This window comes from Ursus maritimus, unplaced genomic scaffold, assembly GCF_017311325.1.
Source record: "Ursus maritimus isolate PB19 unplaced genomic scaffold, ASM1731132v1 scaffold_8, whole genome shotgun sequence".
Classification (NCBI taxonomy): Eukaryota; Metazoa; Chordata; class Mammalia; order Carnivora; family Ursidae; genus Ursus; species Ursus maritimus.
Window position 1 is genome coordinate 11,183,723 of NW_024426996.1, and position 22,360 is coordinate 11,206,082.

At 35.9% G+C, this 22,360-nt stretch overlaps 1 protein-coding gene across 2 annotated transcripts in view; it reads right to left on the reverse strand.

The window, feature by feature from the left end:
* Window positions 1-739: 739 nt before the first annotated feature.
* Window positions 740-22,360, reverse strand: part of MMRN1 (multimerin 1) — a 65,621-nt gene continuing 44,000 nt past the window's right edge. For both annotated transcript variants that reach the window (XM_008707148.2, XM_040625338.1), the window contains exons 6-9: window positions 21,545-21,718; window positions 14,359-16,347; window positions 3,072-3,224; window positions 740-1,605 (exon numbers count right to left, since the gene is read on the reverse strand). In XM_008707148.2, the coding sequence (XP_008705370.2) occupies window positions 1,184-1,605; window positions 3,072-3,224; window positions 14,359-16,347; window positions 21,545-21,718 (2,738 nt within the window). In that variant the 3' untranslated portion in view covers window positions 740-1,183. The remainder of the gene's footprint in view (window positions 1,606-3,071; window positions 3,225-14,358; window positions 16,348-21,544; window positions 21,719-22,360) is intronic.

Consider the following 22,360-nt stretch of genomic DNA (forward strand, 5'->3'; position numbering starts at 1 on the left):
CTCCAGAAATGCTTTATCAAATATGTAAAAAATGTACATTTAAGGGTGTTCATTACAATAATATTATTACAATAAACTCTATAATCTAAAGAGATTATTACATAAATTGTGGTAGACCTGTTGGGGGCAGTACAGACAAGTTGTGACAGGCGGGCCAGACAGGAGGAGACCTGTGATAGAAGGAGACCTGACCTGGGTCTAAATCCTGCCTCAGTCCTTGCTAAGTTGTGGAGCTTGGTCCATTCCTTAATCTCTCAGTGTCTCCGTTTCTTTGGCTGTAAAAATGATAACACTAATACCCACTTTATAGTTTTTATGCAGAATCAGTGAGATGTTACAGGTAAGTTCCTTAGAAGAGAATCAGGACACGTTCACTATGTAAATCATAGTATTACTTTGGAAGGTTATGTGCGCTTTATAAGAATATGAGCAGGCCCGCATGTGCTACTCTGGAAGGATGCTCATTAGACGAAGCCTTTATTTTTTTCCCTGTAGATATCGTATAATGGGTGCAGGTAAAAGATCCACTTATATACGCTTAGACGTAGATGTAAATGTTCAACCATTTGTCAATTATTACTTTAGCCTCTTATTACAGGCAGATAACAATAGTTAAGCATATTTCAAGTTTCAAATACAACTTTCTTAATTTTGATTAAAAATGAAAATTTTAACATATACAATTGATCAACCCAATAGTGTAGAGTAAAAATCAAAGTTAAAACAACAACAACAACACTTTGTGGTCTTTGAGCAATTTATTGGAATTGTGATTTTAGGAAATAGATGTTATATATTTATATACATACTGATAACAAGAGGTAAGCATTTTATTGGAAAGACTACTGTGACTGACAAAACTGCATGATTGCCATCTAGTCAGATTACATTACATTAAAATGACTTAACATGAGAGAATAAGAATTGTTTTGTTCACAAATGCACTTTGTTTTCTCTGCCACTAAATCTCTTCAGGAGCAAGAACTTCTCTGCATACAGGTTATCCAAAAGTTATTCAAATAATCTTATGACATAAACAACCTTACAGCCTTACTCAGATTAAAAAACAAGCTGATTTTTGTTTCATGTAGAAAAGCCAAAAACAGAGCAGATGTGCAGGCAAAGATAAATAAAAACACTGGCTCCTTCTCAGGAAAGGTGATAGTCTGTCTTTCATCCTAATTTATGTACGGTATAACAAGTAACCACTAAATGTCGTAGCAGGGGGAAATTTGGCGGGAATTGTTCCTTTTACAAGTCGCAACCACACTTCCTGCCCATAATTTAATTCTAATAAAGCGTCCCCAGTTAAAACCCTGTCACAGCGTATTTCACCGTTAATATTCTCAGATTCAAACGCAAGCTTGTCTCTTCCATCAACCACTAAAAATCCAGAGATATGGGCACTAAAGGACTCAATGGTATATTTAAACACATACACCCCAAGATAAGGAATTCTGAATTTTCCAGTTCTTGGAGTATACGAAGCTCCATAATTAACGTCCAAATTATTAAATAGGATAGGACCAGGCGCCGTCATTCCATACGTGTGAGATGCAAAAAATGCCACCATCGGTGCGTATCTGTAAGACCCTTTGGAAAAATCTGTTAGAGGAAAAAAATGGAGTCAGTTTTCATGTTTTTTTTTTTTATCAGGTTTTGTTTTTCCTCATTTCTTTTTTTTTTAAAGATTTTTTAATTTTATTTATTTATTCGACAGAGAGAGAGACAGCCAGCGAGAGAGGGAACACAGCAGGGGGAGTGGGAGAGGAAGAAGCAGGCTCATAGCGGAGGAACCCGATGTGGGGCTCGATCCCACAACGCCGGGATCACGCCCTGAGCCGAAGGCAGACGCTTAACCTCTGTGGCGCCCCATGTCTTTCCTCATTTCTTTATCATTTTATCGAGTTATAAAAAGAGGTAGCAGAAGGAACAAAGGTCATTCATCAGATTTTTTTTTTAACGAGGAAATAGATGTTTGCACGCTTGCCTCTTCTCTTGGTTGAATTACCTGAAATCATTTGCTCTCTGTGAGCCTCAGTTTCTTCATTCAGACCAAGATAGAATGATAATAGCACTTGATATATTCCTCATAGACATGTCTCAAAGATTAATTTGCATGTTGCTTTGATCTCTCCAGAGATAAAGGAATTCAAAGCACTCTATGATTATTATGGTATGCCAGAATGTTTTAAAGCCCCTTGCAGGAATTGAAGCTGACATGATGTAGAAACAATTTTTCCAGCACCTTGTCAAACAGTTTCTAGAGGCTAAAACGGAAACCAAACGAAGTCATATGCACTATAGAGAAGTAGACAAAAGCAATTTTCTATGTAATTAATGCCAAACGTACTTACAAAGGCTGAGATTCAAACAATAGACTAAAAAATTTACTCTTCGCTATGCAGCATATTATTAAGACAAGCCTGATTTGAAATATGTTTTTGTGGTCATTAAAGAAAAAATATTTTAAATGCTGCACACATTTTTTATATAAAAATCGGAAATGATACACTCTTGAAGTTAATTTATAATGAACAATACCTATGAAGGTAAATGGACAAAAAAAAATGTGTTTTGTTCTACTCAATACCTTTGAGCAGGTTCTAAAGTCCTCACCCAGTCAAAATGACACTATTAGCTTACTATTGTAAGCTATTGTCTTCATGGAAGACACGCTGCTAATTACTTTTTAAAGTTTCATTTAAATGATCATATGTGATATTAATCAAAGGTATATTTCTTTACCAACTTGTTTGAGGAGAAAGAGTTTATACTAATTAGATATATGCATCTTTATTTTTCTTTTAAGATGTCCGGGGTGGGGGGGGGGAAGACTGCCTCTCATATCAACACTGAAAATGTCAACGAATGTACATCAATAGGGATTTACCTGGCCGACATTTCCACTCATAAATCATGTATGTTACTCAGGAAGTTTCAGAAGTAAAAGGAAGTAATCCTCACATGAGTCCAGATTAATCCGGTTTAAATATTCATTGGTAAATTTTTTCAACAAGTATTTTTGTTTACGATAGCGAGCAAATCCAAGGACGCATGCCCTTTCGTACCTGGAGCTAACGCGTTTTCTTGCATCAGCTTGACCGTGCAGTTGTCGCCCGTGAAAGGATGTCGGCAAGCGCAGACAGAGCTCGCTCTTCCATTTATACACGTGCCCCCGTTCTGGCATGGGGACCTGCTACAGTCTGAATACTCCTCTGTTACTGAAAAAGAATCAAGATAGTGACCTATTTTCTCGTAGATCTTATAGTTTGCAGCAGAATGGGAAAAAAGCTGGAAGAGAAGAAAAATGGGTCCCTAGGCCCAGGCTGGCCGCCAGTGTAGTCACAGGACTTAATACAAACCTCTTAAGTCTCTGAGCTCTTTCTGCGGCTTCTTTGAAGTGGGGATCATTCTATGATAGTCAAAGTGGGGATAATCCGTTGTATTTCTTTGTGTGAAAATGTTAAGATTTTGGTCAAGTGTAGAACAGAATAGGGTATCTGGACACAGTTTATATATATTTGGAACTGATACGTGATAAAGGTAATATTTCAAATCGTTGGAGAGGAAAAATGTCTATTCATTACAGGTTGCTAATATAATTGAATATTCATAAAAACATACTTTCCACATGTACAAAAATACTAAAGGTAAAAAAAACCCCAACAATCCATATGATTGTATTACAATGAAATAAAAGTAATATCTTTGTAGAGCTTTAAAATTTTGGAGAACTCAAAGCAAAACAAAACAAAAAATCCAAAAGCCATAAGAGAAAAATCCTGACATTTGACCACCTAAGAATTAAAACACATTTGCAATGAATGTCACCATTATTAAGTTCAAAGATAAGTGACAGATTAAGAGAACAATGTCTTGACAGACACAAAGATCTAATGGATAATATCCATAACATGAAAAGTTCTGACCAATCTTAAATTTTGTGGAAAAAAAAGTGAAACATGGGCAATTGATATGAACTGGCCAATTACTGAATGAAAACCGCAAAAGTTCATTAAAATTTTTAAAGCTTATTCAACTTCACTACTAATTAAGGAATAATACATTTTCACCACCAACATTTTTATATCAGGTGCCAACATTCAAAACGATAGAAAATATTCAGTTATGAAGAAAATGGGCATTCTCATGCAATGTTAGTTAGAGCTTAAATTGCTAGAACCTCTGAATGAACAATTTAATCATATTTATCAGAATTAAAAAGGTTCATTTGCTCAAAGCCAGAAATTTTTCCCGGCCCAATATATACTCCAGACACACTTGCTTAAGTATACAAAGAGAATTGTTAAAAAATGTTCTCTATGGCATAATTTGCATTAGTGAAAAATTGTAAGACACCTAAATGACCACTTCATAGTTAAATAAATTATAGGTATCTTTTCCCTAAGGAATATTAGACAGCAGTTAAAGAATGAGATAGATCTCCCAACACATTTGATTTACTGAAAGCAGCAAGCTCCAGTTCACACATTAACTATAGAATAATTTTAATTAGCTAGAAAACTTAAAATTATGAATATGCTTATAAACATAATACATAATTATGTAAACACAGACAAAGGTTGGGGAAGGATACATTACAGGCCACAGTTACCACTATGGCGCCATCTTGTGACAAAAGTGTAAACAGTTTACAATTCACTCATTTCCAATCCCGTTAATGATTTTTATAGGGTTGTTTGGTTTAACAGTCTTCTCAAGAAGTGAGATCTGTAAATGTTTTATATACATTATGTTTCATATTTAAATAATTCAAATTCACATAGATTGTGACTAAACTACTTGCCTGTATTAGAATTTTTTTGCAAAGAAAATATATGCAATTCGAAATCAGTTTACCTTATTTTGATATATTCTCTGCAATATTTCATAGACTATTTTGCTTACTAAGATACATATGGAAAATATTACATACATGCAATATCTTTTCAAAAATGTTTCAAACTGGCCTGCATTTCTTTAACATCTTTTCTCGACCAGGTGAATAGGTTCTTAAACCCTTCTATTTACTGTCATCTACCATTCTAAAACCTAGCCCACTAGTTCCTAGCTTTAAAAACCTCAGCGATTCTTTATTACCTTAGAAATGTGAATTCTTGATGTCAAAGCACTGGCTTCATTTGTTTTCACATTTTCTGAATCTAACACAGTGATCGACTCACAGGGTGGTGGTCAATTACCGTGTTTCACTAGGAATAAATCAACTGTGCAGTGGAGCTGGGGGGACATTGAATTATTTATGCAATCTGATTAGCTCTATAATTCTCATTTTCCCAGATGGGAGAATGTACTCTTACCTGGAGACTCTGCCCCTTGCATGAATCAGGGATCAAACGAATGTACTTTTTTTGTATTGTTATTGGCACTACTGTGATTCTATATGACCAAGGCCTTTGCCTTCTATTTAATGTCTAGGATGCACCTTTCATATTCCATTACCTCTAGTGTTTCCTTGTTCTCTTTGAGTCGTTTCAGAGGATGCCATTTTGCCCTTTATTCCGATCTCTTTGCAGGGTCATTCATCTGGAGGAAAGGTTCACTTGAGTTTGCTTGGGGCCTGCTATCTCCTATCGTTGTAGTAGCCGGAACTTGCGGAGAATACACATGGTTTGCCTGTTGGGACATCTCTCATGCTCCCATTGAGTTCCTGTTCAGGGTCCTTGGCACACTGGTCTGCACCTGCTTCCATCACTTGTGTTTTAAGTTCCTTTCTTGCCTTCTTTGATATTTTAGCTATCTCTGGTCTCCAAGTCCCTTACTAAATAATTCACATTATGATACATAAAATTATGCCCATGGCTTTCAGAACTGGATATATTAGCATAGACTCTAATCAGAGCAGGCTACAGTAACAATCGCCAGTTATGATCTTATACTGAAATGAAATGACCTGATACTTCTGTTAACATTATATTAGCATGAAGTAGTCATTGTCTATTTTTGCATCTGTATTACATTGTGTCATAACAGGTCTTCTATGCCCTGATGTCACTGACATTATCTAAAATCTTATATTTATTTAATTCATGTTGGCATGAATTTGCAATTATTATCAAGAATTACATTTATCTTATTGGACTTATCATCTGTCCATAGAAGCTGTTCTTTGTTCTAATTCTGCATACAATGTCTTAATGAACTCTCCCAGCTTCATCATTTCCAATTTTATGTGTTCATCCCAGTCACTGATAAAAATACTTAATGGTTCAGTGTCGAGCACAGAGCTTTATAACAACTGAGACTGACTGGCATTGATTTATCAAATTGAAACTATTTACATTTTAATATACAATCAGCTAAAACCTACATCATCCAACTTACATTTTTTACTTTATTACTAAAATACTTAGAAAATGGTTCGGTACCTTTATAAGTTCCTGCACATATTTGTGCTCAAAAGGCGTGTTTTTGTTGAATTAACAACAAAAATCAGACCCCCCAGAAAGCATCATTTTCTTTTTGAAATCTTCTCTCACCCCCATCAATAGAATTAATTACGTTAATTCTCTTAATTATTGTCAGGTGCTCAGAAGTTCTCGGGTTGAACGTATCACACTCCACTGTAATTGCTCCCATGTCCTGACTTCCAGTTAGACTGTGAGCTCTTGCGAAGTCAGGGCTCGGGTCCTCCACGACACTTCGTGTCACTAATAACTAGCACAGTGCCTGACATACCAAGTGTGAAAATGTCTTTTTGAAGATGAATAAACAAGCACAGGGTGATGCAGAAGTGCTGAATCACTACATTGTACATCTGAAACTAATATAATACTGTACGTTAACTACCTGGAATGAAAATAAAAACTTAAAAAAAAAATAAAGGCGAATAAACAAATTAATGAAAGATTGAGTAGAAGACAACATTCTTAATCCAACACTCTATCCCTTCTCCACAGTTCTCAAAGACCAGGTAGAGTTTGATGCTATGATGTCATTGGCATGTTTTGCTAGAGACATGGAATCTTCTCAAGCAAACTCCCCACAGCTTCTCTCCTACCTGGGGCTTCAGTAACTCTTAAATTCTTTCCAGCCCATTTATTTTCTTTGGTAGAGGTCAGTGCAATTTGTTGAACAGTTCTGCCAACTCAACATTCTACTATCTTGTGCAAATGGCATAACTAATCTTTCAATATTCGTTTCCCTGCTCTGAACATGACTAAAATTCCTGTGCCATTGTCTTGGAATGTTTCATAAGCTTCAATTTGTTCTGGTCTGTTCTTTCTGGACCCTAATATGTGCTCAAGTTACACTTTCCTATTAATCCTACTTCTATATTTCATAAATGTTCACGTTAAATTTGAACTGATTGGAGAGCTCCTTACATTTTCAAAAGCACTCTGCCTTTGCTAATATTTGCCATTCCTTGTTATAATTATTTGCGTAATGTATGAGGCCCATCAGAAGAGGGAGTGTGTTGAATTTACCGCTCTGTCCACTCAATCTTTCTCAGGACTCATTCAACACATACTCAATAGGTATTAAATGGATAAAATGAAGTGGCATATTATAGAGACTGCCTTCTCCTTCATTCGTATTTTTATGTATGTTTTATATAATGCTTTATATATTTTATTTTTATTTTATTTAGTATTTTCATTGCTTAGTCCTGTTTCATCATCAAGATCTTATTTTTTCTTTCTTTATTTTAACAATAACATTGCAGAGGGCAGATAACCCTGATCTCTGCTTGGAGCAGAAAGGAGTTTCCAACAGATTAGTGAGGAAACCTAGCATTGCCTCTGGGCCAGTTTGTCATACACATTGTCAAACTCTTTATATACAAGTCCACTACACAACTTTGCTCAAGGTAACATGTCCACACAACATTAGGACTTTATTTTTCATCCCAATTCCAATGCTCTCTAAAATGATTCCTTCCACTTATGGATACATTAACTCTCAGCACTATACTGTGTCCTCTTATCAAAATTGTTCCTATCAAATAAGGTTTATCCTCCCATTGTTCTAAACTCCATATGTTCCTTTCCAACAATTTTAAGAAATGTGAATATTTGTTTATATGAAATTTCCAAATTCATTGTTCTAACTACTCATATTTTGTCCATTGGTGTATAGATGGATGGAAATATTGTTTTCAACCATCTTTACAACTTTTCCTTCAAATTATGTTTCTATTTTTGTTCTTTATAAATCACATCTGTTGTTCCTGATACTGTTTCTGGGATCTTTTTTCTCAGCCCTTCAAATATAATTTTAAAGCTCATTTAATCATATCAGCAATCTTTACCAAATGTATTAGTCCTGTACCAGATTTACTCTAACCTTTGTCATTAAATCATCATTCATTTATCTTAAGTCATGACCTAGGAAATGAAATGTTTTTATGTTATATTACCAACTCTTTTTACCTTTTTCTTAAAAGTCATAACCTTTAATCAAAAGCACTATTTAAAAAATGACAAATACATTAAAATATGTTCAAATCATTAGTCATTAGGAAAATGCAAAAGAAAACACAGTTAGATACAACTAACACCTATGAAAACGGTAAAATAAACAATATTGACAATGCCAAGTATTGGTAAGGTTGTGGAGCAATTCTCGTACATTACTAGTGGAAATGGCAAGTGCTTGGCCATTACTTATAAAATTAAAACTCTGCTTATTTATAAGCAAGCTATGCTATTGCTATATATTTATTCAAGGGAAATGAGAACTTGTGTGCTCACAAGAACCGGTGTGTGAATGTTTACAGCAGATTTATTCATAATCACCCCGCACTGGAGACAACCCAAATACCCTTCAACTGGTAAATGGATGGACAAACTGTGGTACGTCCATGCAGTGGAATGTTACTTGCTAATAAAAAGGAATACATGCAACAACATGGATGAATCTCATAGTATACTATGAAAGAAGGCAGACTGAGAAGCTGAAGTACTCGCCTTTCATTTATAAAAAATTCTGGAAAAGATAAAACTGTGAGGGATGACAACAGACCACACTTATTGCGAGGGACTGGGAGTGGGGGTAGGGTCTAACTATGAAGGTACATACGGAAATTTCAGGGAGTGGTGGAAATGTTCTCTGTCTTGACTGTTGTGGTGATTACATGACTGCATTTGTCAAAACTCACAGACTGCACATCCCTCCACATCCCTGGGTCTTATCACTCTTCTTTTCTCCTTCAGTGATCTCTCTCTCTCTTTCCCTCTTCTCTCTCTCTCCTGCTTTCATCAAATATAGGAAATCTCCACGTTTTTATCTTCTGGTCTTTTCTTTTTCTTTTCTATCTAGTTTGCTTTTGTGTCCTCAAATATCACCTTTGTGCAACTAAATTCCAACTTTTATCTGCAAAGCATCTTCTGGTTCCAAGCCTACATTACTAACTAACTTATGGACTTTCCCATAGACACAATAGATCTTTAAACTAATGTGTCACAGACTAAACTTCTCTTCCTGTAAACATTTGTACTTTCTCCTTAACATCCCTATTTCCATCCAATCATCTTTCTATCAGGGATGCTTTATTCAAACTTTGGTATTTTCTTCAGTCTAAGGATTCGTATTTTCAATTAGCTGTTTTCTACTAAATAAATATTCACATTTAACAGGCACGCCCAGCCTCCATTTTAGTCCTGTCTCTATCACCTAGTTGAGATCTTCATTTATTCATGCCAGAGTTGTTATAATGATTTTCTAACTGGTCTGTCTGAAGAACTCAAACTTAATAATGCACATACATAATTAGCCATATTCCTGCTTAAAAATTTTTGTTACCAACAGAATGAATCTGAACATAGTACACTCAACACAGGATGTAAATGGCTGATCGAATGAATATTCAGTCCAAATCTACCTCTTACATGATATTTGCCCAAACATCCAGTTCTTGATAAGAAACTCAAATCTTATAATAATGAAGACACAGAACACTTATTTAGTGCTTAGTACACATTTGGTATGTTTCTTTCGCATTCAAGATAGTTTTATAACAATGCAATGTTCCTAAGCACATGAAAAATCAAAAACATTAAAAATACATAAAACAACAACCACCAAATATCCCATTGTTCTATAGGTACATCCTCCACTATCAATGTTTGTTAAAGTAAAATTACAGTTTCTGAGCCAGAGCCTCGCTTTCTTTTCCTTTATATTCCCAGTTTCTTGTCCAGCTCATGATTTTTCCAACAACTGACACCTTTATTGATATCCAGACTCTTATTTTTTTTCTCTTTTAAATTCCTTATATCCTCAGCAATGATAATTTTAAAAAGTTGTATTTGTTACACGACCAAGTCTTATGTGGAATGTAATCTTTCTTAAAAGGAGTAGTTAAAGGGGCAATTATGAATAAAAGAGGTTTATTATGAGAGTTAAGTATATCTGGTAAATATTGGGATTATTGGTCGCAATAAGAAGTCGGTGGTCTCACGAGCAGCAGGTGCTCGTCCTCAGTCCTGCCGCCGATATGGATGCGTTACGGCAGGACTGAGCTCCTCGTAGAAGGCAAGCAGCCAAACGCTCTCTGCAGGGACGAGTCTGCCAATTGTTGTACAAACAAATCTTCAAAGATGAAATAAAACCCTCCTAGTGTCTATGGGAATATTGTTTAGACACAAATCAAATATTTAGTGATTCAACCGGAACAGTTGATCTGCACTGGCCTAGGAGGAATCATAATTAACATCACTGAATGTGGGGGTGCCTCACAAGAAGTGCTAGGGATGAGGACTCTGAATTTTGCCCTTCTACCGCATCAGTCAAAAAAAAAGATCGTGTGAATAATTGATGGTCACTCCCCATGACAACTGCCTATCAGCCATATTGCAGAAAAATCCAAACGGAGAAGTAGCACCTTTACTTCCTGGTAAGTACAGAAATGAACGGCAGTATTCGGATCCTCAAGAAGGGAAACTCCTTCGGAGTATCGATTCTGGCCACCTGGAATATCCATATATGGCCAGGCTCTGAGATAGATCTGATGCACTGAACAGAAGCAGAAGGAAGAGAAAGGCAGGTGAACATACTCCACAATCTCGTTGCGTAGACTGGTTAAGGACTGAGCCTGAGTCCAACAGACAAGGAGCCAGGCTCTATCACTAACTAGTTGCATGACCTTAAGCAGAATAGATCAGTTCATGTCTCTGAGGGTTAGTTTGTCTTCAAAATAACAATAATGATAGCTACTTCCTAAGTATCGTTAAATGAGCTAACATATATAGTATAATTTGTACAGAACCTATGATATAGTGTTAATAAGTAGTATCCAATATTATGTTATTATAATATTACTATTATTAGGCTTCAAAGGAAGTTACCAGTATTAAAATTAAGTTTTAAAAACGAAATTCATAGGATTTTTCATTCTATTAACTGCACTTATTATTCTGCAAGTGATAGTGGCTCTAATCTAATATTACTGTGAGATTCACAAAATGATGATAAATTATCTTCTGATGTTAGTTATGTAGGGGAGCAATCTGGCTACATGGTATTTATAATATAATAGCAAAGGTCAAAGGAAATATAGTCTAATTTAGCCAGTATGCCAGTGTGTCTCACCCCTGGTATGAAACAGGGTATCAGGTGAAGTAGTTAATTGCAATTGGTTTATTTATTCCTTTTTTTTTAGAGAGAGAGAGCATGAGCAGGGAGGGGGAAGGGCAGAGGGAGAAGGAGAGAGAGAGACGCGTAAGCAGGATCCATACCCAGCACAGAGCCTGAAGGGGCTTGATCTCACCACCCTGAGATTATGACCTGAGCCAAAACCAAGAGTCAGGCGCTTAACCAACTGAGCCATCCAAGCACCCCACAGCTGGTTTATTCTTACAGGAGAACTTAGCCTGAGTCTACTGGTTTTACCACCACGCACAGACTTTACCAGCTCAGCTGTCAACGAATGCCATCAGTTTCATGGCCCCTAGAAGCCGGCTTAGTGAGCGTGCATATCCACACGCCTACTAAAAGGGTCCTACACATCATGCTGCTGGTCCTACGTATAGTGACTATCCACCCAGTTCACGAAATTAGGCCAATATATCTTTATTGCCCTGACATCGTTGGCTATCTTTCCTGAAGTAAAGAACTTTAAATTAATTATTAATTTTGGTAGAGAGGTCTAGAAAAAATTCTACTTCCAGTAAATAAAGGAACAGGAAACAATTTTATCAAGGCATCATTGGAAAAAAAGAGAATCAGAACTAAGTTAATTATTAGCCCATTAAGTTTAATATTGAGTCAGTTGCTATACAAATATCTAACCACAATTTTTATAAGCTCCTAACATGTATTCTTTATACCACAAAAATTTATAAGTTCTTGTGTTCTTTTAAAGCTTTTACCTCAATTAATTCTGAAGCTATTTAAATTTTATATTTACTATATAGATCCAGGTATTTTTTGGTTTAAGAAAAAAGTATGACATGATTTGCCTGGTGTATGATCACGTGTGCTGGAGTAGAGCTTAACAGAAACTCATTTGCAATGTCCACAGGGAGACCAAGGATTGAAATAAAATGGCAAGAGAACAACTTATTGTTTTTCCAAAATTATTATAAGAACATCTTGTATTGAACTACTACACCTTTCTCTAGGAAACACGAACGTCTAAATCATTTGTTCTGTGATTCCACATGACAAGATTAGTCTTCCTGGGTCAGACGAATTGCAAGCAAGTCATGAATAAATACAATAATTTAAGTGGTCAAGAAACAATTCAGCTTTGTATTATTCTGTGAGTTTTAATATTATCAAAACATTCAGAGATTAAAGATGGAGTCATATTAGGTCAGGACAATGATCACTCTTTCGTAATTAGAAAGCAATAAAATAGAAGAATTCATCGAGTTGGGCATATAATTAAATAGCAGACTCATATGAGAGGAACACTGTCATTTCTTTTAGTAAGAATCAGTAGCTATTCTTCCGCCTTCCTCCCAAATTTATGCTTCTCTTCTGGTGTTTACATCTGTGAATGATCCTGCTACCCTCTCATTTCCCAAATTCAAAACTTCAGAGTATTCTAGGTCTTCTCCCTCCCCAAGTGCCATGCATTCAGGCCGTGAACAGCTCATGTTTTTGACAATAATGCGCTCTGCAAAGTATTCCTACTAATGAGCTCAGCAAAACGCCCACCACAATCCCATCACTTAAAAGGAAGAAACAGAGACCCAGAGAGGTGGATTTGCTTAAGGTTACAGAGAAATCACTGAACACCTGGGACCAGAATCCTGATTTTTTGTTCCTTGGATCATTGATTTCCCCATTCTCCTGCTGTTCCATTAATTTTGCTTCCACAACAAGTTTCACATATGTGCTCTGTTTCAGCTTCCTCTTCCTTAGATCTGGCTCTTACTGCCCTGCTAATGCTGCCCTGACTGGTATCTCTAATTTCATTCTTTGCGGATGTGCTCTATACTCCTGCTAGCTTCATGCCTCTGAGATATAGTTCTTACCATACCCAACCCTCTGCTCCAAATTTGCAAAGACCATCTTACAAAACCGTATCAAAATGCCTTAGTGTTAAATAAATAAATAAATGCCTAGTGTTACGATCTGAATGCGTCCACACACAATTTATATGTTGAAATTCTAAACCCCAAAGTTGGTGATATTAGGAGGTGGGGCCTTTGGGAGGTGGAGTCCTCATGAACAGGAACAGCGTTCTTTTAAAAGAGACCCCAGAGAGGTCTCTCACACTTTCCATCTTGGGAGAACACAGCAAGAAGTCACCAGCTGTGGCCCTGGAAGAGGGCCCTCACCAGAATTTGACCATGCTGACACTCTGATCTTGGACTGTCTAGCCTTCAAAACTGCGAGAAATACATTTCTGTTATTTGAAAGCTACCCCAGTCATTGATATTTTGTTATAGCCGCCCAAATGCACTGAGACACTTAGTTTGGCATTCGTGGCTTGCTGTGATATCCCCAAATTGGATTCATTCATTCTGTCACTCAACAGACATTTACTGAGTTCCAGTTGCCTACCAGACATTTTGTTAGATAATGCCAAAATGAATGAGACTCATTCATTCATCCAGAAGCTCATTATCTAATAGCTTTCCTTAATTACATATGAAAGCGAAAATGTTCTACAGGGGCAAATTTGGTCATATTATAGGGTCATGTCAGAAAAAAAGTTAAGAAACATGTAGACATATATTTACACTATAAGCACTTGAGGCCTAATTTACATAGGATGGGATCAGATTCAAGTGGTCCATCAGCGATCTTTGAATTTCTTAACTATTTACCCAAGTTTAAGAAAGTGCCTTTTATGTCTTATGGTCTTATTAAACCCCACACATCTACTAAATACCCTTTAAATAGAAAGAGAGATTAAAAGTTATTATTTCAGCAATTGCTTACCAGGAACTAGAACGTTGTCTGTGTTTCTTTGGGTCCGGCCTATCAGGACAGTGGTAAGATTCACTGTTGGTTTTTTAAGTGAATTGGGTTTCTTCAGTATTGGTTTTATTTGCTTCTGAGACTTGACAACATTGGCAAGGCTATCAGACAGTGTTCGATTTACATACCAAGTTAAATTAGATACGGCAATCTGAGTTTTTATTTCAATTATTGATTCCACAAATTCTGTCAGACCTTTCTGAAGAAGCGGAAGATCAGGTAGGGAACTTTCTATCTGCTTAGGTATGGTTGCATTCAGTTCTGAGATACGTGTAGAAGCATTATGACACATGATTAAAACTTCAGATAGAGTTTTGTTAAGTGAAGTGAGGTGAACTGAGAGGTGGATGGATTTTGCTTCCAGAGCCTTAAATCTGGAAGTTAGTACCTGCAGTTGAAGAGCCTGGTCTCTTTCATTTGTAGTCACACTGCCTTTTTTTAGTGAAACATAATAAGGTATGATTGTCTTGGTCACTTTAGTCTCAATATCTTGCAACCTAGTTTCAAAATTTTTGGAACTCTTTGTGGTTGAGAGTATTTTTTCCTCCAAATAACTCATATTTTGCTGGTACTTTATGACTTGGGAAATGGTTTCATTGAACATTTGATAAATCCTTTGAAAGCTGGACTGACTTAGTTTTTCATCCTTAGGAATATCTGCAAGGACCTTGGCAACTTGCAAAACAAAGTTGTATCGCTGATTGTCATTGATCAACATCTGAATAGAATCATTCAAGCGTTGGAATTGAGGAATAAATGTCAAAATAGTTTCCATATTTTGGGTACATTTGTGATGGACTTCGGGATTATACTTTATTGTATTTAAAGTCTCTTTCAGCATGTAGTTATCTTGAATGAAATCAACAGCATTATTTATAATAGTCATTGTCTTGTTTAGGCCATCTTCCATTTCTAAGGCATATTCATTGATACGTCTGTCCAAGGCATCACTACGACTCTGTACTTCATTCCTCAGTGAGTTGTGTCTTTTTGAAAGTTCTTTGATAAGAATATTTAGACTGTTGACAGCACTAATCAGGTTTTCCACTTTTTTCTTAATAGCTATTGCTTCTTTTGGTGGTTCTTGTATCACTGTCTCTCTAAACGGTGCTGCCTGCTCAAGCAAGGGTTGAAGGATCTCCATATCGTAAGTCAAATCATTTAGCTGCTCATTCATTTTATCCATCTTATTGTCCATTGGAAAGAGAACGTCAGCCAATGTTTGGTTTAAAACTTGTAAATTCTCTTCTGTGTCCTTAATTTGAAATTTAAAATCATTTCTGCACTTGGATAACATGTCTTCACATTCACCCCTGATAGATTCTTTCTCCATCTCCAAAGCAACTGTGAGATTGTTAATCTTGCTGTCTTGGATGTGCAAATCATCAAACATTTGCAGCATCATCAAACCGTGCTTCTTTATAGTCTCATGTAGAGCGGACACGTACTCAGTGACATTACCGCTAACTGATTCAGCAGTTGGAACGCCCCTCTGATCTGATACTCGTTCAGTTGATAAAAGCTGCTCATGTACTTCCTTCATTTTGGAAAGAGTCTTGTTGAGGGATTCATAATACAAAATGCTCCGTGAATGTTCCTGTTCTAAAGCACCTTCTAAATGAGTCTGCTTTGCTTCTAGTTCTTTAATAGGCTTTTCACATGTGAAAGTCATTTCTTGCCTTATATTCACAATGTGATTTTTTAGATCCAGTACGTCAGTCAAAGTGGGCCTGTTTTCTGGCATTAAAACAGACTTTTGCTGGACTGTTATTGAAACCACAGATTCATTAACCTGTCGAATTATTTGTCTGGTGTTTTCAAGGTCCTCTGATAAGCTGGATACAGTCTTGAAGAGCTGTGCTATAGTCTCTTGCATGTCATTTTGAAAAATTTTAAATTGCTCTCTTACTATGTTCTTTACCAGATCATTAATGCTTTTGGATTTTAGACCTAGAGAAAGAAATATTAAACAATAAATGATATATGATTTTAACTATGTAAACTTTAGATATCTCTAAAAAGATAAAAAGTTTGAGACTAAGCACTAATAACACACGATAATAAAAATACTTCTTCACTACACTTACGAAATTTTAAAAATTACTATAGTTCATAGAAGGTGATTACCTTCTTAACTGATAAGTCTGAGGGGAGAGATCAATTGTGGTGTAGAACATACCAGAACCATAAACAAAAGACGTGAAGGAATTGCTACTGACTTCAGTTAATAGATCCTCGTATCTTAAGAGTCTAAGTCTAGTCGTATTCTGGTACGAAAATAAATGGCTTTGGGCCTTCTGGCTCAATAAATAATACTTGGTGTTATCTCATGACTATGTTATTAGGTTGCTGGTAATTAGGTGTCAGGGCTTGTGTTTTGAGCTCATAAAAACTAATAAATTGACTGCAGAGAAGAAATTTAATGAAATTCCCAAATGAGGAGCAATATGAAGTAATAGTCACAAGATTCAACAATAGTTTATATCAACAATAAAATAACAATGAGAGGTTTGTGGATCACAAAACAAAGTCAAATGAAAATAGGGGTTCAAGATGTACCTCGATTATCATAATATGACATTAATTCTTAACAAAAATAAGAAGAAACTCGCCTCTAATGAAACACATATTAGTATTTCCAGTTTTAGAAAGCATAGACTGATCATAAATCAGAATTACGGACAGCTCTAAAAGTAGCATTAAAAAAAGAAAGGAAAAGGGTCTTGAAGTACTCAAAACTCAGAACTATTCAGAAGAGGAAATTAATATTTAAAAATGGAAAAAAACCAACCCTGCTACATATAAAAACAGAAAATGGGAAAAAATAAAACATATGGTTGAGGTGTATTTATAGTACATAGCTATGAAGCACATACAAATGGAAGCTATCTCCACTCAAATCCAAACAGTAGCTAATGACTGTCATATGAAATACCAGCAACACACTACAAAGTATTTGAACAGGAAGGTCTGCACAACTGTGAAATGAATTATGGCTGTCATGAAGCCTATTTAAGAAAGATAATTGTACAATAAAAATATTTAGTCTCTACATGTCTCTATTTTGTAAGCAAGTTTTAAAAAGTATCTGAGATGCAGGAGAAATTTACATAAAAAGTATGTGAAAGATCAATTATAGCAAATAGAATGATGTATTGTTTGAGCATCTAGATATTAATCTGATAGAAAGACAAAGCTGTAAATGCTGTTTACATGAATAAATATTTCCCTGGAGGGGCGCCTGGGTGGCACAGCGGTTAAGCGTCTGCCTTCGGCTCAGGGCGTGATCCTGGCGTTGTGGGATCGAGCCCCACATCAGGCTCCTCCACTATGAGCCTGCTTCTTCCTCTCCCACTCCCCCTGCTTGTGTTCCCTCTCTCGCTGGCTGTCTCTATCTCTGTCGAATAAATAAATTAAAAAAATCTTAAAAAAAAAATATTTCCCTGGAAATCCTATAGCCTACAGGTCAATATTGCTAATTGATCTTTAGGGAATAGTACTTCCAGAGTAAAAGAATATATATATTTTTTCCATTTCCAAACATAGTGAAAACTGAAATACATTTTAAAGTCCAAAAAATATAAATAACTGAAAATCAATCTGTATATAATGGAAAAAAATAGTAGAAATGTAAAGTATGGGAACACTAGATAATGACACAGCACCAAAGTACTAAAGAAAGGCTAAATTAATTAGAAAAGTTAAAGCAGTCACAATTAGGATAAATTATACTGAAACAGTCCTAGCTTTTAGCATGAATAATCACACTACAGGCTTTTAAAGTATTTTTATTTTCTAAATTTTACTTAGCATTTAACCGGTTATTCATTTGCACAACAAATCTTCATTGAGTGTATTTTATATTCTACACATAAAGTAAACTTTGGAAAATGAGATTTCTGATACTAAAAGTAGAGTATGTTAGCTTCACTGGGTGTAAGGTGCTACTCGATAGCAAAGTTATTTTTATTGCACCTCCCACAAGATCATTTAGTCATTTCCTGTCAGTTAAAATTGTCTTAAATTTTCATGACAATTTGATGAAATACAATAAAATACTTAAGGTTAGGCATCAGACCTTCTTGGAATTTATATCATTTTGACCTTAAAGTGTTTTTCAAGATTGAAAAGGTAAAATTAAACAAGTGTAATTGAATTAATTAATTGTGAACAATAAAAATAGCTATTTAAATTCAGCTAACAAAAAACTACGTGATCTGGGACTCCTGGGTGGATCAGGGGGTTACGTGTCTGACCCTTAGTTTTGTCTGGGGTTGGGATCTCGGGCTGTGAGATCCGCCCAGTGTTGGGCTCCGTGGTCAGCACAGAGTGCTTGAAATTCTCTCCCCCCCTCCCTCTACTCCTTGCCCCCACTTTTGCACAAGCAAGCATGCTCTAAATGAATAAATAAATAAATAAAATTTTTAAAGGCAAAAAAACCTATGTGATCAGAAACTCAGAATAAGAATGATAGGTAAAAGAACTGTAAATAGGTAAAGTGTATTTCTGCCTTTGATCAAAGTAACTAGGAAAAAAGTAACAATGAAAATGGAAATTAGGAGGTTCTTCAGCTATTATATATATTTTTTAAGATTTTATTTATTTCTTTGAGAGAGAAAGAGAGACAGCGCATGAGCAGGTGGGAGGGGCGGAGGGAGGGAAAAGCAGACTGCCTGCGAAGCAGGGAGCCGGATGTAGGACTCGATTCCAGGACCCCAGGATCGTGACCTGAGCCAAAGGCAGATGCTCAACCTGACTGAGCCACCCAGTGCCCCTCTATTTTAAATCTTTATTGGAAAAATATACTGGGTAAAGGGTAAAATCACAGCAGTGTCTGAAAAGAAATCAAACAGACTATTAGCTTTAAAAACAGATAATGTTTCTGGAAAAGGAGCTTTTCAGATAACATTTCTATAATTTGTTGCTAAAAAATTGTCTGCACGAGAATCTGATTTTGCAAATACATATCAAAGTGCTTTATGTCAATACCTGTGTGGGAATATAATTTTAACTCTATTTGATTCTGCTTCATGTGACTCACGTGCTTCTACTTCCTAAAAAAAGATGACATTGTGTTTGGTGGCTTGATACGTATGATATCAGACATGTTGACGTGCCCCTCTGTGTTTGTGACTGTAGCCTATTCATAACATTCAGGTACCTCTTAAGGAATTGGGACATTTGATGTCGAATGGTCTCTGTGGCTACTAGTAGATAAGCCGTGTTCCTCATCCCGGATGTAAAGTAAGCAAGAGAAGAGGTTGTGGTTTTGTTAGGCAAGTACAGTGCCATGGGGTGAGTTTGGTTTTTTTACCTGAACGGACATTCATTAACTACAAGCTCTCTGGTTTTCATAACTGATTATGCTTAGCATACAACTAACGCCTCCAATTGAGGGGAGAATTTTGTTGTTGTTGTTATGAGTGTATGCTTTTTTCCTGTGTCACTACTAGAATCTTTGTTAGTAGTTTCACAAAAAGCTGTTGACAGGCCTAATTCTCTCTAATTCTCTTTGGTAATGATAACCAAATTTTTCTAAACAAATTTCATTATGGCGGTTATAGTCAATTATATACTGTTTCTATTTGACTTCTTTCACATGTTATTACTTCAGGGAAAATATATTCCTTTCTCATGCTTGCCAGTGGTAAGTTCGGCCATGGGAGACATGACAGAAATGTAGGGCAGGGCTTTCCTTCAGGAGCTTAACAGCATCAATTATTTACATAATTTAAAAAAAATCATGGTTGCTGCCACACTGGTAGATGATACAGAAACCTCTACCTTGTCTTTTACCTGTGAATCACAGGTGAAAAAGAAAGAAGAAATAACGTGATAGATATGGGGTTATACAATGAGTATACTTTAATGTATAAAACGAAGTGGAAGGGATCACTAATCCTGAAATTTGGAAACATACAATAGACCCAGAGAATTGAGATATTCCTAGTGACCAAATTACTTGCTAGAAAATCCATGTCCTCCTTGCAACCCCTTTGCCTAATTAATTCCTCCTGATCCATAGCCTATTAGCTGAGATGGTTTCTTTTTGTAGAGGTCTTCCCTGGCGCCCCTAGATTGGATTTGTTGAAACTATCAAATGGTCCCATTGCACCCTGTGCATAGCACTACCACGGCGATGGCTCACTACCCACAGATCCCTGTGGTCGGCAGACTGATGCCGCTCCACTCAACGTGTCCACACCCTAATTTTCTGAACCTGTGAATATGTTACCTCACATGGCGAAAGGGCCTTGGCAGATGTGATTAAGGTTAAAGACCTTGAGGTGAGGAGATTATCCTGGATTATTCAGGTCTGTCTAGTGAAATCCCTGAGCCCTTAAAAGAGGAAAAGGAAGGTAGAAGAGTGGGCTTGAGACATGCCATGAGGACTCAACAGTGTTGCTGGTTTTCGAAGATGGAGGAATAAGGCCATGAGCCAAGAAGTGTAGTGGGCTCCAGAAGCTGGGACCACGCCTCAGTTTACAGCTATCAAGAAAACAGGACCTCAGTCCCACAACTGCACAAAAATGAATTTTGACAACTGGAATTAACAGGAAATGGATTATCCTGTAAAACCTCCAGAAAGGAATACAGCCTGCTGTTTAAAGAGCACAAAAGTTGGGCGAAGCTGATTTACATTTATAAAGAAATTATAATTTCTATTACCTGAGATGTCTTAGGATATATTTTATTGATTATACTCCATAAGCTAGATAATTTTCTGGGGTAACAACACACTTTAGGTTTAACCTCAATATCTCAATATTATTAAGACAACCATATATTTGTGCCTTGATAATCCTTTCTTAACCTCATCTTTATCTTGAACTGGAAACCACAACGGAAGTAAATTAACTACGGCTCATTTTAACTATAAAGCAGTCCAAGTGAAGCTGTAACTAGTATTTAATGAAAATAAATCAGATGAGATATTGGGTAAAAGATGTGACTCTACAGTACAAAAAAATATTTAGATGTTTCAAATTCTTCCAGAGATTGAGTTACAAATAGCTTATTCCAAAAATATAGTCTTAGACTCTTATACCACCCAACCTAAAGCAAAGATTCCAAAATGATATGAGAGAAGATAAATGAGTCATTCACCTCTTGTCTTAACTGAATGAATATTTTACTTTACTTTTACCTTTTAGAAAAGATTGAAATTCTCTGTCTTTATCTTCATGGATTTTCCCTTCTAGGGAGGAGTACGTGTTCCTTACATCACTCACAGCCAAAGAAATATTGTCAATCTTCTTCTGGAGAAGGGTCAGTTTCATTGCCTGGTGGTTCATCTGCTCAGTCATCTTTTGTGTCACTGCTGCATGTAGAAGAAAAGAATACGTATATATGTACACACACACATATATATACACACACACATATATATACACACACACATATATATAATACCATTCAAACATCATTATTCAAATATCATGATAGGTTTAAAGGTAATTCAAATAAATCATGTTTGTACTATATATTTGAAAATATAGACTAAATGGCAGCCTGAATTTTACACTAAGGGTGAAAATTTATAATATATAAATATATAATATATAAATAAAAAATACATATACATATAAGCATTTATAATATATTAGATTTCTAAAATATTTTAATTTTCCCAGAATCTTCAGTTTTTTTTTTTTTTTACTTCAAAGAGTTATTGTTACATTCTTAAGAGATGAAAACACTGAGGGACAGAAAACCTAAGTAACCGGTTTGAGGTTGCAGAGCTAATATCTCACCTTCTGCTTTCGAATCCAATGTTACAGAATTAAATATGTGTGGCTCTATATATGTGTGTGGTCGTAGCTGTAGTCTGAGGATTTTAATCTTTACTGAGGTGTTCTTTAATGAGTGATAAAGATTCAGATTTAGTCTGATCGCTTCATATAGCAATGATACTTCCCATGCTTTTTTGCACGCACTTTAATAATTCAAGGAGGATTTTATA